This window comes from Zalophus californianus, chromosome 7, assembly GCF_009762305.2.
Source record: "Zalophus californianus isolate mZalCal1 chromosome 7, mZalCal1.pri.v2, whole genome shotgun sequence".
NCBI lineage: Eukaryota > Metazoa > Chordata > Mammalia > Carnivora > Otariidae > Zalophus > Zalophus californianus.
The window spans coordinates 26,656,570-26,674,951 of NC_045601.1; the positions used below are offsets into that span (position 1 = coordinate 26,656,570).

The 18,382-nt window shown below is 40.0% G+C and overlaps 1 protein-coding gene across 3 annotated transcripts in view; it reads left to right on the forward strand.

The window, feature by feature from the left end:
• Nucleotides 1-18,382, forward strand: part of NHSL1 (NHS like 1) — a 127,456-nt gene that overhangs the window by 11,501 nt on the left and 97,573 nt on the right. The window contains exon 1 of one of the 3 annotated variants that reach the window (XM_027602867.2): nt 11,300-11,417. The exons of the other annotated variants lie outside the window; for them this stretch is intronic. Within the exon in view, the coding sequence (XP_027458668.1) occupies nt 11,402-11,417 (16 nt within the window). The 5' untranslated portion in view covers nt 11,300-11,401. Of the gene's footprint in view, nt 1-11,299; nt 11,418-18,382 lie in introns of those variants that run through there. 3 annotated transcript variants of the gene reach the window in all.

Genomic DNA, 18,382 nt, shown 5'->3' on the forward strand with positions numbered 1-18,382 from the left:
CACTGGAACCAGGGAAAAGTTCCATAGCTGATTTTAGAAATCAGCTTGAAGGTTATATGTCACATCCAACTAATAAAGGTTGGAACAAAAATCCAGTTAGTAAAATTTCCTCTAATTTCTGAGCAAGTTGAGCTAGGTTGTTCTATAACAAATGCTTCTTTGGGATGGAGTAAAGAATCTTAGTGGAACTGTAGTATGAATGTCTTGAGTTTTTCGGTGCCAGAAAAGTTTAATTAGAGTTGACTTTTTAAGTCAGTGACTTTCAAAAGTTTTGCCTGTGTCTAGAGTAATAAGTACACTTTAGATTGGTTTATACTCCACCCATTGCATATACAGCTGACCCTTGAACAACATGGGTTTGAATTGCGTGGGCCCCCTTATATGTGGACTTTTTTTCTGATAAATTACAGTACAGTACTATAAATGTATTTTCTCTTCCTTAAGTTTTTCTTAATAATGTTTTCTTACTTTAATGTAAGAATACAGCATATAATACATATAACATCCAAAATATGTATTAATCGACTTTATGTAATTGGTAAGGTTTCCAGTCAATGGTAGGCTATTTAGTTGTTAAATTATTGGGGAGTTCAGAAGTTACACAAAGATTTTCAACTGTGTGGGATTGGGGGAGTGGGGGGAGGAGTTGGGGCACTTAATCCCTGTGTTGTTCAAGGGTCAACTGAACACACATGCACATAAAATGAAGCAAAATTTTACTAAGATACTTCATTATTGCATGACTCCATGTGATGCTATTTTCTCTTCTGTTTTATTCTATTTTTTTTAAAGATTTTATTTATTTATTTGAGAGAGAGAGAATGAGAGATAGAGAGCATGAGAGGGAAGAGGGTCAGAGGGAGAAGCAGACTCCCTGCTGAGCAGGGAGCCCGATGCGGGACTCGATCCGGGGACTGCGGGATCATGACCTGAGCCGAAGGCAGTCGCTTAACCAACTGAGCCACCCAGGCGCCCTGTTTTATTCTATGTTATTAGGCAGAAAATGTCAGTCCTGACCTACTGAAGTGATGACTCCCTTGTTAGGTCACAGCCTTCAGTTGGCAGAACGCTGCTTTCAGTAGACATCACTTCTTTTGGTAGGTTCTTAATATGCTTGTGTACCAGGTCGCTCCTTCACAATGTTTAGAAGTTACAACTATGATGGCGTTTCTGTGAATAGTCCATCATCATATCAGTGTGCTAGAAAGGGCTCGCATATCTGAGGTGTCTCGAGATGCAGTGTGGATTCGTGGTACATCTCAGAAATCATCTGCTCTGAGATCTGACTTATGATCATGAGCTTGTAAGCATTCACTGCAATAAGTCCTCTTCTGGGTTGACCTCTGTGCCCCTCGCCCACGACCACGTCAGTGAATAAGGGTAAATGCTTAACAATCAGGCAGGACTGAATGATTTCCGGTGTCAGCCTTGTTGCCTGATGGAGTGCAGTGTCACAGAGCCTGCCCTTGGCCGCATATGCACACCTCCTAACCCACCCAAGGGAAAACTCATGAGTAGCAACATCTGATGAATTTCTGCCTTATTCTGGAGATTTCTCTGTCATTATGCTTACTGGCCTACTGTCTGTCCCCCTTAGAGGAAAATCTGTTGAGAATTTGAGGCCATTTAACTTGACTTTTGAATTGTTGGAATCTAGCCTCCATCTGTCAGACATCCGATGGTGGAATTGGAGGGAAAGCTGCATTTTCTTTGAAACATAAGGTTACTGTAAAAAACTGGTAATTGGTTAGAGATACTTTTCTAAATTGTGATCATATGGACTACATGTTAGCTTATATAAAATGTTAGAGGAACATGCCTTTTATTTATTTGTGTTTTCATATAGCAGAAGCTTGCCTCATTCATCTTTCAGAATTTTAAAACAATTAAAAATATTTTTTATGAACCATCATTCCAAGGTAGACTCTGCAGATAGAGTCTGTTTGCAGGTTATGGTTTACACAGTGTTCACGCAGGTATGGCCTTATTCCACTGTTATGACAGTCCCGTGAGATGGGCAGAACAGATGGCATTATCCCCTTTTGTGGCAAGAAAGCAGTGCCTGAAAGATTAAGTGACTTACCTGAAGCCATATAGATAATAATGGCACAGATTAGATTTGAGTCCACTTCTTGTGACGTAGTCCCACACTCTTTCCGTGACACCGTGCGATATCTCTGCTCAATCCTCAGCACAGTTGAACCTTGTTTTGATGTTTTGGTGTCACCGTGAATAGTCAGCTGAGCCTGTGAGAACCTGGTGACACCCTGGTGGCTGTTGAGATTTGTAAGGGTTTTTGCTTCGGCATGAAGTGGGTCTCCCCTGCCTGCTGCCTATGCCACCCTGCTGTAAGACCGTCAGCTCTGTTTCTCCAGGTGGTTGTGCCTGCCTTGTGTCCTTACCACTATCTGATTTGCTGTTTCTCATTTGTTATCTGGTGTGGATGGTCTGGGCAGTCCAGTTTATTGCAACAGTATTGGTCTCAAAAGATGCTAATGAGTTCCTGAGCCATAATCCTGTGAGGGATGCTCTCTGGTCAGAGACCATTTTGGCTTCTTACTTCTTGGCCGTATTTTCAGTGGTTGAGTTTGTCGGAAAAGCGATCTCTTGATAAGTAGGACATGACTGTAGTATGTAAATATGTTTTTTACATGTTTATCTTCTGTTGGCTTTTCTTCTTAGTACAGTTGAATAAAGCACATGTTTGCATTAATGCGATGAAATTGTGACTATATTTGGGCATCCCAGTTCTTTTTGTAAACATTATGTTTTAAACACATCTATAAAATCACTCTGAGTTTTCAAGTAGGATTACTGCATTGATTGACTTAATAAGCAAATGTAGCTTTGCTGCTTTTAAGCTGGGTTTCACCACTAACCACTTTCTCTAGTAACGTTTATGTCCTCGCTCTCTTCTCCCCCTCCTCTCCTCATCCCAGCTGGTATTTGGACACCACGTATATTTTCTTGTTTTTCATATGGTTGAAATTGCCTCCTCAAATATTCAATTTCATATCTTCCCATCATCTGCTTCAGAAAGTAAAAAAATGGTGAAGATGAAAAAAAATGGTGACGATGAGACCATATCTCTATGACTGAAACCAATTCTTCTCCACTGAATATGGGAGTTACATAAAATGTGACTGAAAAAGCTGATCTGACTCTCTGTCTTTTCTGTGAATTTCTTAATAAACCACTAATATCCCAATATTCAGAATTAACATCGTCTTTTAATAGTCTATTTGAAATGCTGCAGTCCCCATTTTGCATCCTAGGCCCATAGTAGTAGTAGCTCAGTGAATACTTAGATTTGTACACAGGATAGCTCCAAAAATGTGGGGATGCAATTTGAATAAGTTGAAAGTAGAGGTAAAATTTTTTTGTTCCTGTGACTAAAGAAATGAGGCCCGGAGAAAAGTAACAATTTTAAAAAGCACTGTTATCCTTTCTCTCATTCTCCAAATATTAGAGAATGAATAAAAGATGCTCACTCCTGATGTCAAAACAAAAGCTTTTGATACCCAATATAGTTATTCTATGTTTTGGTTGTAAATTCTCAGAGATAATAATTGTAAAGACGTCTTTCTTTTCAGATAAGGTGAAATTTCAAGTAAGTCTTTTTTGTGTATACCTGATTTGAAAACCCAACTTTAACAATTATTTAGAAGTAGTGACCATATAGTTTCCGCTCTTAGTGTCATTTAAAAGCATTTTAGTAAGTATTTATATATAATCTCTAAATTGGAGCTATGAGGGGATCCACGCAGTTACCTTGACAAAACAAGACTAACCTGTTAGGGCCGGGAGGAACCTCTGAGAGGACTCTGTCAGCTTCCTTGTTGCACAGATAAGGAGGATCCAGGCAGTTTGCTTCAGACCTTTCAGAGCAGACCGTGGCCCAATTAGGCTGTGTCCTCACTTTCTCCTCTCTTCACTGGTTTTGAGATTTTGTTCCTTTCCATTCGTTTCTTTAATTTTGACATTCCTGATGGCTCTGTGAAGGTCAAGCGACAGATTCCTTTGCTGACCTTACAGAGCGGGTTTTGGAAGCTTTTCATTCACTCTGTAGCACACAAAGTTTTCTTAAGTAGATCTGCAGAAGATAGGCAACTTACTAGTGATGGCAAAGGCAGAAGAGGGACAGCATCAGCCTTGAAAACAGGCTCTCTGGTGTCACTTTTATTCCCTCACAAAAGTAAAAATTCATTTAGCTTTCAAAGAATTAAAGGAAAAATCCCAAAGTAAACTGCCCCCCCCACAACAAAAACCAAACAGAAAACCCCAAGGGCCTTGGGCTGTCACCTTTCTTTTGTAGGAACCGAAGTCCTTAGAGACAGTAGATAACTAGAGCTGTCAGAAGCACATCTGCCTCAAAATAAGTGCATTTTAAAACTTTAAACGTAGTATTCTATTTTTGGCATGTAACTTTTTTCCTCTTGAGGGACTGTAGATTTATTGTCATTCATAGCCGAATTAGCAGAGATGCATTAAATAAAGATAGAACACAAAGTAAATGCCAGCCAGTACATCGACAGAATTGTCGATTGGGACTTACCTTTACTGATGTTACCCAGAGAAGGGAGAGGGCGAGAGAGGGAAAGACACTCAGGGAGAGAGTGAAGGAGGAGGGAGGAAAAGAGGAAGAGGTAAAACAAAAACAAGGAAGGAGAAGGCTTAGATGTGTTTCCCACAATCAAAGAGGAGGATCAGAAAAGACCCTCTCCATTTCTGTGGCTTGCTGTGTTCTCTGTGGATCTTGTAACTCTGTGATTATCATGCACCAGGGCGAGACACCACCCTCAAATTGGTCTGGCAATGTGAAGAATCATTTTATTGCTTATTTTTAAACTCCTAAGTACAGGGAAAAAGACGGAGGGAGCCTAAATGGTGTGGTTTCCTCCGACCATCATTGTTGTAAATCCTATGGGTCTTGAAATAACTGGCTGTTCCTGGAGTTTCAAAGGGCCTGGCTGCTCCCAAGAGTTGGCACTTGAATGGGAAATGATTAGCTCCTTCCTTTAAGCCTTGTCACCACGGTTTTTAACTGGGTCCCAAGTTGGAGAATGTGATTTCAGAAATAAACTACCTTTTTTTTTAATGGAAATCCTCTAGTTGTTTATAAAACTTTGAGTTTTTCAAATGCATCATTGGCTATAAAATAAAGTGTTTCAAATTTACAAGTCTTAACTAACTTAAACATTAGAGAAAGTATTCAGTTATCTGTGCAGAAATTCGCAGGAGCCTGGGCATTTTAACTTGGTACATCTTCCTTTAAATTTTTATATTTTTGCTTGCTGATTAAAGATAGTAACAGTCCAGTTACTCTCTGGTTATGGGCTTCTGTTTTATTGACAAGTAAATTGTGGCAGAACTTGTGTTCCTCTTGGTTGGCTGGTACATGATCTTGAGTAATCCTGATTTGTAGACTGACTTCTCTTTAGAATGATTGAGGAGGGTAATTTTGTGGGCAGAAGAGTTGCACCTGTTTCTGAGGCTGAAGGTTGGTTATTGTTTGAACTTCCTCAGATTACTCAGATGTTTAGGGGAAAATGATACAAATGACCTCTTTATTTTAGGTTGGCTTTTTTTTTTTTTTTTTGAGGGGGTTGCCATTGGGGTGTTTATTTTGGGAGTTACACGTTGATGAAATATACAGCATGAAAGGATATGAGGTCATTTTTTTTAAGATTTATTTATTCATTTTGAGAGACTGAGAATGAGAGAGAGAGAGAGAGAGCACACATGAGAGGGGGGAGGGTCAGAGGGAGAAGCAGACTCCCCACCAAGCAGGGAGTCCGATGCGGGACTCGATCCTGGGACTCCAGGATCATGACCTGAGCCAAAGGCAGTCGCTTAACCGACTGAACCACCCAGGTGCCCTATGAGGTTATTTTTATGTGCTTTAAACTTAGACTCTCCAAATATGCACATATTAGGCATATTGACAATGGCAAAGCTTTAAGAAAATGACATTTAGACTCTAGGGGTTTTGTTTTTCTCCTATAATATGTTTCATCATAAGTTCACTAGGAAAGGGGATTTGGGGGTCATTATTATGATATCTTTTGATATCCTCCCTCCAGCTGGACACCTGACTTCAACATTCTTGTCTGGATACTTTCAAAACAATTTTTTTTTTCTTTTCCACTCCCGTGATCCTTCAAACATTTAATCAGGCTGAATGAGAATAGGAAAAACTGCTTTCTGAGTTTTTTGGAGAACTTGCCTTCAGAGAGAATGGTATTTGTGTTTGTGGGTTTGAAAATGAGGCCTCTTTAGACTATTAGCCTTTTTTTATGGTGTATTTTTTTATTGACACATAATTTGCATATAACATTATATTAGCTTGAGGTCTACAATATAATGATTTGATATTTCTATATATCGTGATAGACTGTTGAAGAAATGATGATTTAGGGACACCTGGGTGGCTCAGTCAGTTAAGCATCTGCCTTTGGCTCAGGTCATGATCCCAGGGTCCTGGGATCCAGTCTTACATCGGGCTCCCTGCTCAGTGGGGAGTCTGCTTCTCCCTCTGCCTGCCACTCCCTCTGCTTGTGCTCTTTCTCTCAAATAAATAAATAAAATCTTAAAAAAAAGAAATGATGATTTATAAAAATTCTACCACCAGTTTAACTATTAATGATCAGTAACTATTATTTATTTATTTTAAAAAAGATTTTATTTATTTATTTGACAGAGAGAGACACAGCGAGAGAGGGAACACAAGCAGGGGGAGTGGGAGAGGGAGAAGCAGGCTTCCCGCGGAGCAGGGAGCCCAACGCGGGGCTTGATCCCAGGACCCTGGGATCATGACCTGAGCTGAAGGCAGACGCTTAACGACTGACCCACCCAGGCGCCCCAGTAACTATTATTTAATAAAGAGTTTCAGTATAGTTATATGTAGGGAAAATACTATCTATTTAATTTTAAGGACTATGTTAAATATTTTTATGATGTCTCATAGCAATCATTTTGCTATTGGATATATATCTCGTCCAGGTTTTATATACTTGCTACTATTTTGCTTTTGGATGAAATACGGACGTGATAATAATTGTGTTTTGTGCTACAAACATTGACCACTGTTCTGTTTCAGGTATCCTATGGGGCATTGGAGGTTAAGTGAGAATGAGCAGGTCCCTACTTTGATAATTTTGGGGAAAGAATTGAGTCCAAGTGTCACACAGGCTTTTATTGCTAGATGAGGAATTTGGGGTTTATTCTTACCTTGTGTTTGTTTACATGAGTGGGAACATTACTATTATTATTATTATTATTATTATTATTATTATTATTATTATTTTCCTAAAGGAGAGAATGGAGCAATTGGAGCTCTTTTGGAGAGGTGTAGTAAATATGAAAGCAGATTAAGAGATCAGATTTAGAAAGAAAAAATAAACTACTATAAAGGTATCAGGAAGTGTTATACCTTAGAGAAACATCTCAGTCATGGGTAGTACCTTTGGAAGCTCATCAAGCAGGAAGGATGGAGCAAGGCTGCATAGTAAAGCCCCCTCCCGGCTGCTGTTACTCAGGAGGTGTGCTGTGTTTCTAAGGCAGTGGGTGGAGTTACAGACGGAGCCCAGTGGATGGCAGTGGAACTAGGGCAAGTCTGCACAGCTAAGAGAGATCAGGAAAGGCTGTAAGATCATCTCAGCTAAGAGCTCGGGTCATTTTGGAAACTCATTATTATATTCCCTGGGAAAAAAGAACCAGAGGGACCCAAGAGTTCTTAACAAAAAGAAAATCAATTCATTTGGCTGTTAGGAGAGCTAGGGTGGGCATGAATGAGATGAGAGACAGATTTCACGGTAAGGAGCCAAACGAGGGGCTGCTTTCTTGACCGTGATGTCATGTCTAGAACAAAGACCCATGTCCAGGTTTTTGTAGGATGAACTAACCCTGCTACAGAAGTGCCCAGACTGGGGCACCGAAGTACGGGGGCTAGCCAGGGAAAACGTGAAATCAGCCAACTTAAAGTTATAATGCTGTCATATTTTTTCTTCTTTCTCTTGGACCTGTGGTAGTAATAAATATACCAAAAACCTCAGAATGTTGGTAAAAGCTGAAATACTATAGGATAGGGGAGGAGCTGGGAATGACGAAATCTTTTGAAAGATGTTCAGATGGTGCTGTTCAGCCCTGGCTACCCGAGGGGCTTCCTCTCTGGTCATTCTAATCTTAAAAGTTTCAGAGGGTTTCAGCATCTTCAGTCTCTTGTAGTTTAGGGGAAATGGAACATGGTGTTTGGGAATCTGTCTTTAATCTCCTATGATTTTAAAGCACTGAGATGCATGCCTAGAGATGGAGGTATGAAGACAGGCCTTCTTACCTGGTGGAATACTTCTTTAGTTCAAGTGAAACAAACTCTGGAATGGGTGAAAGGTTTTTTTCATCTTTGTCTGACTTTTTTGGTAAGAGTAAGGGTCAAGATGCATCGAAAGAAAACCTGGTTTGCCTGTTTTTCTTGTATAAGTCCATCTTGTGTTCTGCCAGGAGCAAAGTAGAATTTTGAGCCTATCTAGATCCACTAATTCTATGTATCATATAAATTAATTCCTAACTTACTCATATCCTCACTATTTTATTGAAATGACAACTTTTTTTTGTTTAAAGCAACAAGTTTCATAGCACTGGAGTGGTTTGGAAGATGTAAGGATCTAAAAAATTTTTGGCTGTTTGTGTGGCTACCACTCCCTCTGGCAGAGATAATAATGTTAAACTTTAGCACGATGCTGGATGTTGTAATCCTCTAAGGGGAGAAGTGGTTGTGTTCTAAGGTCATGGCTGGCAAAGGCACTTGTGTCCTGTCCAGCGGACGGTGGATTCTGCATACATCATCCAGGCCCACTCCCCTCATGCAGGCTTCTCAATAGCACTCATCGGTGGTGACAGATCATAATCATTTTCATGGGTAGTTCTTATTTTTTCCCCCCTAGATTGAACAGTGTGCCTTTTCATGTTTTATTTCTCAAACATATTCACAGTTGTTTGTTGGTGAAAGTAAGGAATTTTAAAAATATATATAATTTTATATTTGATATTAATAAAAACATCTTCCATTTCCATGGCTTGATTTTTAATGCTGTGACCTTTTCAGATTGGTAATACCTATAATTTCATTAATTTAATAGAAGATGGTATTCGTGCTAAGAGTGTTATAGGAAGATTTTTTTTTTTCAGTAAAAATTTAGCCACAGTGGCATGGAAGAAACAGGTTTTAAGCCCATATAATGATAAATTGAAGTTAGTTTAAAAAGAGAAGAGGATTGTTCCCTTTCTCCCAGAATGCTTACCTTATTAAATGTATTAGTTTCCTGGGGCTGCTGTAACGAATTACAACAAATGGGTGACTTAAAACAACAGAAATTTATTCTCTCATAATTCAGGAGACCAGAAGTCCAAAATCAAGATGTCCACAGGGCCAAGCTCCCTTCAGAGACTCGAATCTTAGAGTTAATTTAGTTCCCTCATTCATTGTGCATGTTTACAGCTCAGGAATTGCTGTAGAGACCAGCTGGATAATGGTATAGATGTGGCTGCAATCAGGTTCTCTTTGCTTTCCAGTTCAGTATTCTTTCTAGCATATAAAGGAGCCTCTATATGGAAAGGTTTGACTGTATTCAGAGTGCTGGTAAAAGCATATAAGCCCCCCAAACTCTGTGCACTGACTTGTGTTCAGAAGCCTTAATTCTCCAACCTGTAGAAGTTCTCTCTCTGTGTGTGCAACTTAAAAAGCTGAATCCAACCCAAAAGAATACTTTCAGGAATACCTTTGCAATTCGTAAATTGCACAGGAGACCCCTCAAAACAGGAAAGGACAAGGAATGACTCTCCCCATCTGTGGGGAGGGTCATGTAGTGAGATGGAAAAGGTAGATCAGGTGGCTTGATTTTGATTTTGACTCAGCTCGCTGCTGGTTAGTTGGGCAAATCACCTCATCTCTGAACCCTTTTACCAGATGGGATGAGCGATAAGGTTCCTTCCTGTTCTGTTCTAAGAGTTAATATCATTGCTTGTCATTCCACATGCAAGTTTTTTTCAACCCAGCTGTTTCTGGCTGGGGACCTCTTAACATTTCTTTGTGGTCATAGCAACTAGTGCAATGACTTCCTCATGGTAGGGAACTTATTAACCAGGCATCGCTGGTAATACTGGAAGACGAGGAGTGGAAGCCAAATGAGGGTGTGCTGAACTGTATGTTAAAAGCCAGAAGACACAGAGCATCTACCCCATGTCACAAGGGCTGCAGCAAGCACCCCAGGACACAGACAGATAGATTGGTTCTGTGAGTCAGTTTCCTGCATCCTGTGGAGTCAAAAGGAAGACCTGCACACAGCAAAGGGCCTTGCAAACAATGGCTGCTTCCGGTGGCCAGGGGGTTCGAGAGTCTCCAAGCATCTCGAGGGCACTCACAGTTCAGACAGTACTTTCAAGCAGGGTTCTCCCAAGGCCACATTTGTAGACCATTTCTCTTTAGATAGGCAGTAAAATGACTTTGATGGCTTTTTCACCCGTGCTAAAAAGTCTACAGTAATCTTGAACGCAGCCGAGTGAATTTAGCTTTTCGATGGAGGAGAGATTGGACAATCCGATTACGGCTGCAGCTGAGTGAGAAATTCACATCCTCCGATGCTGACGTAAGTGGACTGATCTTTGTTTCCTCATCTGAGAAATGGCAATGCCATGAAAGCGTAACACGCTTCAGATTTGTATCCTAACACTCCAGTTTTTACTAGCTGTGGTAGTAGTAATAATGACAGTCAGCACTTCCACAGTGCTTACTCCTTGTTCAACACTGTTGAGTGCTTCACATAGATCCACCCATTTATATCGACTCCAACAGCTGTGTGCAGAGTTTCACACCATAATGTTTAGTGCTGATTATGTCCCAGTATATGAGTTGTTCTACGCCAGAAAAAAAAAAAAGTTAAGAATATGAGTAACAAAGGAATAATGAGGTCCAAGAATAGGAGTCATAATTAATAGCAAAGAGTTAAACCGAATCAAGTGATTTCCTTTTTGTGTTGTCGATCACGTGAGGTCCTGCATCTGGTGCAGTGGAAAATGCTGATAAGACAAACAAACGGGCTTGCCCTGACGCTGTTCTGCCCTGGACTAAGTGAACAGTGACTGCTCACCCCTGGCGCCCCTCACTTTCCAAGATGATCCTGGCTGATTCCATGGTGTGAAACAGCGTATGAGAGATAGGGAGGTGTCAGCAGCTCAGCCCAGAAAGCCGGGGATTGGGCAGTGGCTTCCTGTAATCACAGTTGCTGGCTGAGTGCCCCGCTCTCTGGCAGTGAATGTGGGGAGGTGGGCTGGGAGACAGCTGTGCCTAGCACTGCAGGCTCCATGGGACCATAGAGCACCGGCCCCTCCATGGCACTGCTTCAGAATGTTCTGCCTGAAAGGTGAGGGGGCTTTGGGTCCATTTGGGTGGTGAAGTTATAGTTAGGAGAACCATCATCTGGCATCAGAGTCTTAAGTCACAGGGCTAGGCTAGCACTATTAAAATCAAAGTTTGGGGGAGTTTGCAAGTATGAAAGTGAAAAAGTCATTGTTCTTTTGTTATTTTTGTTGCAAACAGGAAGAAAGACCTCCTGCTGGGGAGATGGAATTTTCTTTTAGATAGAAAGGATATTTCTGTGTTTGGATGTGTTTTGTATGTGTTTTGTCATTGACAAAAGTAGTTACAAGTTTAGAATTAAGGAAACTTAATGAAAGTAGGAATAGTTTACAGTTGTAGCATGAGTTCTATCAGAGAAGTTTTTATGGGATAAGTTGCTCCTGTAAAGGATCAGAGTGAATGGGAAGGGGAAAGCGATTCTATTGCTTGAAGCTTTAATGTGTGAATTCAGGAATGAAATTAATTTTCTTGTAGAACATACTTCTTGTTCTAGCTATGTACGGATGATAGTGCTTACTAAGTACTGTAAGATGGTGAACAGAGGAGTATATATAGAGACTCCCTGATTAGTTAGGGAGTGTTTCCTCTTTTTAGGCAATTATTTTTTCTTCAGACTCTATTTTTGTTACAACTCCTGTCTTAATGTAATTAATTTAGACATTTGAGAGTGTGTTTGTCTATGAGATTGTTGGAATGGAAGAGTTAAAATTAATTCTCTTGGAACCGGAGTAGACTATTTTGTTCATATCTTTCAGTGTATGTCATTCTGTTGATGGGAAATTCTTGACAGCTTTTCAGCTTTTGGAAATGAAGTGGTCCTGGCTGGCTGGCTTTGCTGATTTCTTCTTTGTCCACAAAGCCCATTAATGAGTTCTAGGCATGGATTCTCTAGTTTCCACCTTTACAGATTTCACTCTAATTTGACACCTTAAAAGCCACCAAAGTCTTTAATATGAAACTTTGAGTTTGGTGTATTTGTTTCCATGGGTGATACACATTTGATGAAATCAAGGGGGTAAAAACAAGAACATCACATTTTTCTCTCCCTAAGAATTCAGTTAGTTAATTAGTTCTTGTTATGGAGAGTATCTAGTTGCAGTGTATTTCTAAAGAGCTCTGTAAGACTGAAATGAATTTGAATAGTTCTGAAAAATAATTTTAGGTGAAATGACTTATGGGCTCTCATGATGCTGTTTGTTAAAAAATTATTTGCTCAAAAAAAAAATGTAACGATAATGAGCCAGAATTCAGTATTATGGGAGGAGGGTGTATGCTAAGCTAGTGTAATTTCCGCAGTGTAGTTGAAATCATTATGATCTAATGATAGTTTAAGGTTTAGGATTTTTTAATTGAATGCAGGTGTGGAGTTGTTGCAGGGTATGACTTCTGTAGCTTCAGCATATTTGTCTCCACCCATTCCCATAACAGCAATTTCATTTTATTAAAGAATCTATCAATTTCATGGACTCTTAGTTTCCGTGGTAACTTAGGAAAGTTTAGAAAGTCAAGTGAATGGCATGTGATGACAAGCAAGTACTTTTGTGCTGAAGTGTGTGTTCAAATCAGGAATCCACAATCCCCTTTAAAGCCCACTTTCTGATCTGCCAGCAGCCAGAACCAACAGTCGACATTTGGCTCTCTTCCTGTGATTTATAGCCTCTTGATTTACAGTAATGATTTTTAGGTTGCCCTTCCATGCTTCCGATGAGGCAGACTCATGAGAAAGTACTGGTGAGTGAGACTGAACACAGGAATATGAAGGGCTACTTGCAGATGCTTTGTGTTTCTTACCGTGTTTGTGTTTCCCTCTGTTGGAGACTTTTTCAGAGGCTTTCATTAATTGGCCTATTTCTATGGCTAGCTGAGGTTCTAGGGGCTCTTGAATCTGTGGTTATGATTAGCATTGATGTTAAAGGAAAACATGATTGCCCTTCGTTTGGGTAAATCATGTTCCTGTGTGTTTTTTTTTTAACTGTTGAGAGAAAACATTCACATCAGACGGTCTCCCATATTGCTGCAGGGTTTCCTCTTTCTTCATTTAGACTGTTTTTTTCTAAAGTCATGTCTACTCAGCTTTTGGTCAATTTGGTGCTAGAAAAAAATGCCTTCTTGGAAGAGAGATGTCATCTTTGTCATTGCTGTCTGCTATTATAACTCACATAGTTATAGTTACTCTCTATTATTGCCGTTGAAGTAGCTCAGATCCATTTACTCCACCCACATTCATTTTGTGTGAACAATGTCTGAGCTCCCAGTCTCTGAGAAGATGTTCTCTTAAGTTCTGCCAAGATCCCTGTGGTTAACAAAGCTCTGGTGTGTTGTTCCTTCATTGTGTTATCAATGATCCACCATGGTCTAGGAAGTAAGTTTCCGGCTAATCAGATAATATGATTAACAGCTAACTACCATGCATATATTGTAAACCATTCGTGGATTATGCTATTCAAAATATTAGAATAAAATATTTTTACCACCAATACTGAGTGGAATACAAGTTTCTCTGAAATGATTCAGAATGCAAATTTCTTAATTATGGCACTCCAGCTTCCTCTTTGTAAATATTAATTATCTTCGCAGTGCATCTGTAACTGTGAAGACTATTTTTAGCTCCTTGTAATTTCCAATCCATCACAGACAGATATTTTGTAAAACAACATTATGTGCTGTGTGATGTCAGCACCGTGTCAAACAGCTATATGAGTCCTTAAGCATTTAATCTTGCTTCCTGTAGTACTTTTGTTGCAGACTGGTAACAAAGCGTTGGCCAACTGGCACTGGTTAGTAGACAAATCTGTATTCGTTTCCTAGAGCTTCTGTAACAAGTTACCCGTAGGTAAGTGGCTTAAAACAGACATTTCTTCTCTCATAATCTAGAAGTTAGAATCCAAAATCAAGGTGTTGGCAGGGTGACTTCCCCTCTGAAGTCTCTTAGGGAGAGTCTTTCCTTGCTTCTTCCAGTTTCTGGTGGCCTTGGGTATTTCTTGGTTTGTGGTAGCATCTGTGGCCCTGTTTTCATGTGGCCTTCTTCCTGGGGTATCTCTGTCATTTTTAGATAAGGACATGTGTCATTGGATTTCAGGCCCACCCTAATTCAGAATAGGACCTCATCTTAAGTGATGACATCTGCAAGGACTCTTTCCAAATAAGGCCACATTCTGAGGTTCCCGGTGGACGTGGATTTACTGAGACACTGTTCAACCCTTTAGAGCGGACCATGTGTAAAATCACACGATTGAAGTTAGCCTTACAAGAGGTGTATTTAATGGCAAGTGTGGCACTGTAAGAATGACTATCCAGCATAGCTGCTTTGATGATGCATGTGAAGCTCATGGCGGTGCAAGCTTATGTGCAGGTAGAAGGGTGAAGAATGGACCCACTATGGTCAGTCACCCTAAAGAAAATGTTGCCTTTTTCTTTCCTATAAATGATCCAGTTTTCTTCATGAACTCATCCTCCTGAGAAAGGGAAAAACAAAAAAACAAAATTAAACTTGGTTCACTGCAGTCATCTCAGTGCGAGCCAAAATTTAAACAGTTGCATTAGATAGCTCAGTCTTGGGGATGACTCAGTCTTTCAGAATTCTCCTGTTAGCCTCCTTCTCTTCAAAGTGGATTTTGTTGCTAAGTCTTCCCCTTATTAATACAGCACAAGTGACGCCTGCTAAATTACGTACTTTTGAATCATTGTCATATTCGTGACATAATTTTAAAAATTGCAAAGCAATTTATATATGTGGTTGAAAATAAAGTATTAGAAAATAAAAGTAGAGAAAATAAAGTATTATTTTAAAAATGTCATTCTTAATGTGGAAAGGAATAATACATATATCCCTTTGTGGTCCAAGAATAATTTCATTGTTTTATGAGCATCATGGACCTTTAGTTTCTGAATTTAGTATTGGGTTTTACCTGGTCAGCATTCTCTCTGGGGATTTAAACCTGGCTTTGGTGTGTTGGACTAGATTCTTTCCCTTTCTCAGCCCTTATTGCCATTTGAGATCTAGAAATCCCAGTTTCATGGATTGGAAAAGTGGTAAATTCTATGGAGTGGGTGTATCCCAGCTGCCTGCATGCTCAGCATGGTAGGGTCCTGTCTTTATCCTTTTCTGCTTCACAAGTTACAGACTTAGGAAAGCCTTTAGGTTGTCTAATAATAGCAAAGAGTTATGTTGGAGATTACAGCTATGAACTATCTCAGGCATGTGCTTCTGCTCCCACGAGGGCCGTTCATACTAGAAACTCAGCTCTCTCTCCCTCCACATGCATCCTGGAACAGATCACAGACTGCTTTCCAGTTGTCTCGTGTATGTTGTGCATGTAAAAGAATTCCTTAGATTCTTTTCTTGGCACCATTTGGAAAATAATGTCTGGAATCAGAAACAGATTTGTTATTTCTGTGCTGAAACAAGTGTATTTTTCAAGTTAGCTAGCAAGTAACCATTCGCTCTGGAAGGTTCCCCACCCCCTTCTTAAATCACTATTAAACTGTCAAGGAAGCATTGAGCAAAGTTTATACTATTTTGCTATTTGATTCTGAGCATCACTTTTAAAGACTTTAATAATCAAAATGCAGAGTGATCTTGAGAATGTTGCATCTTTGTGAATCTGGACATTTTACTAAGCATACATTTAGATTTTAAATTTTACTTAAATTAGCAGCAGATTTTAGAACTATAGTCCTTCAAGTTTTTCCCATTTTCCCTCCTCCTTTCATTTAAAAATTGCATATAATTGTTAGTCAATAACCTACAGCTACCAAGGGGAATTCACATTTGCTCAATCTGCAATTTAAAGTAGCACTTTTAATAAACACACTGGTGATATCATGCATTTTTCCAACTGGCGGGCAGAGCCCTTGAAATTTAATAAACCCAACAAAGCTAGCCCTTTATTTCCTTTGTCTTTCCCTTGAAAACTCTATCATGCTTTCTAGTTCTTTCTTCCTTGTGCTATAAAACAAAATTTTGTTTTTAAATATGTTAATGGAAGGAGAAGCCAGATCACCATGCTAAATAGATGATACAGTATAAACTAGGAGATGCTATTCTTAAAGGAATGAAAAGGCAGTTAACAGAGCTTCGCTGCCTGAAGCTCACAGAGCTGGGGGTCTGCTTATTTCTGGAGCATGCTCTGTGCAAAGATAATGCTCTGGGTAATTTGGTGGAACTGAATCAAAGGACTCGAATTACCAAAAGCACTGGCAAAGGTTTCAGTTAAGTTCTCCATTTTAATATCTCCTCTTCCATTTTTACCTATTCTTGTCTCCTCTTTTTTCCTGTCTTTTATAGTCCCCCGCTCCCCGCCTTTTCCTCTTCCGATTGCCCACTGGGGGAGCTGTATCATACCTAAGCTGGATTGAACTCCCTCTAGGTTCAGAGGTGTGATCAGTAGTCTGCACACACGTTAGTAAAGGTGATAGTTAATAGACGAAGGCACATGGATCAGTGTGATGAAGGCAGTTTACCACTCGGGACGCCGTGTCACCACCATCAAGCAGGCACAAAGGTATGCAGGGGTATGTATTTTCCCATTATAAATATCAGAAGGAAACACCGCCTGAAAACAACCTAAGGGTCTTTAAGCAATTAATAGCTTTTGCATGATTAAGCAGCTTGTCAAGATTGTTTATTGGGGGACACTAGGTGGGAAGAAAGATATTCTTAAATTGAAAAATGTCGATCATTTTATCAAATCATACACAGCAATTGGATTTGAAATGAGGAGGTCTTAATTTGACAGGCAATGTAATGACACACACTGTTGGGTGTAATGTTAGCAGCGTTCATCCTCCACGTGCTGATTACATGACACTTACCAGGTTTTATCAACTTCAGGTTTAAATTTTTATTGTTGTTACTGTCAAAACGTGGCTGATACCGAGAGCCTTTGAGACAAAAAGCCATGCTGACTTGAACTCGGGTTTAATTTGTGTATGTGTTTGGTAGTGCACAGTACCAAACTGTGGGTGGGTGGGTAGTGCGCAGTAAGAGAAGTGTGAGCATTCATGACCACTTTTTCTTTGGAATGTCTTCTTACAACAAAAAGATACAAATAACACAAAGTGAGCTTTAGGATCGGTGTGAAGTATAATGTAAGTAAATTTCTATTTAAGTGGAGAGTGGTTTTCAAAGGTCAGATTATGTATGTTTGTTCTTGAGAAATTTTGCAAGACAGCATTTGAAAACAAAGAGAAAATCTCTGCTTTGGTGACCGCAAGAAGATATCTGTGATCTTTCTTTCAAAACTGTGCAGGCTTCGTTGTTCCTGAAACTTTGGAATGAAAGTTGTGACAAATGTCTCTGTTCTCCCAAGTGAGCCACTGTTCACAGTAGGAGTGGGAGTGAGGGAAGGCGGCTCCGGGGCTTCTGAGGGTGTTCTCAGGGAGGGGAAGCAGAGGGTGTCCACATTGTTCAGGGCATGCTCAGGAGAGAGGAGGGGAGTCCAGGAGATTCTAGAGTTGGCAGAAGATGGGCTGGGGAGACTGATTTACACCAGAAGTTAAGAGCAGTGGCTTTTCTGTTTCAAACAGAAGCTCCTCAGCAAATGCCTGGAGATGAGATGATAAGGCAGGGAAGAAGAAAATGAAGCATGTGGAGGCCTTCGTGCCCGCTGGTACTCTATTGCTCTTAACCCAGGCATCTCCTGCAAATTGCGTTTTTGCTTAATCCAGACCCTTTCCTTATGATCAGAGGACAAAGGAAGCTCTGGTCCCTTCTTTTTTTTCCTGGAAAAGTGTTACTAAACAGAATACCCAGTTTTATGCCAAAAAGGCCAATACTCTCCCAAGGTGGCTAATTGTATATCTAAATTCATCCAGAATCTGTTGATATTCTGAAATACCTCTGGAGTTCATCTTATCTAGCCAAAATGTTTTGATAGAATTTTAGGCATAAGAGTTTATTCGTCAGGGGCCCAAGGGAGTCTCAGTCAGTTAAGCGTCCAACTCTTGATCTCAGCTAAGGTCTTGATC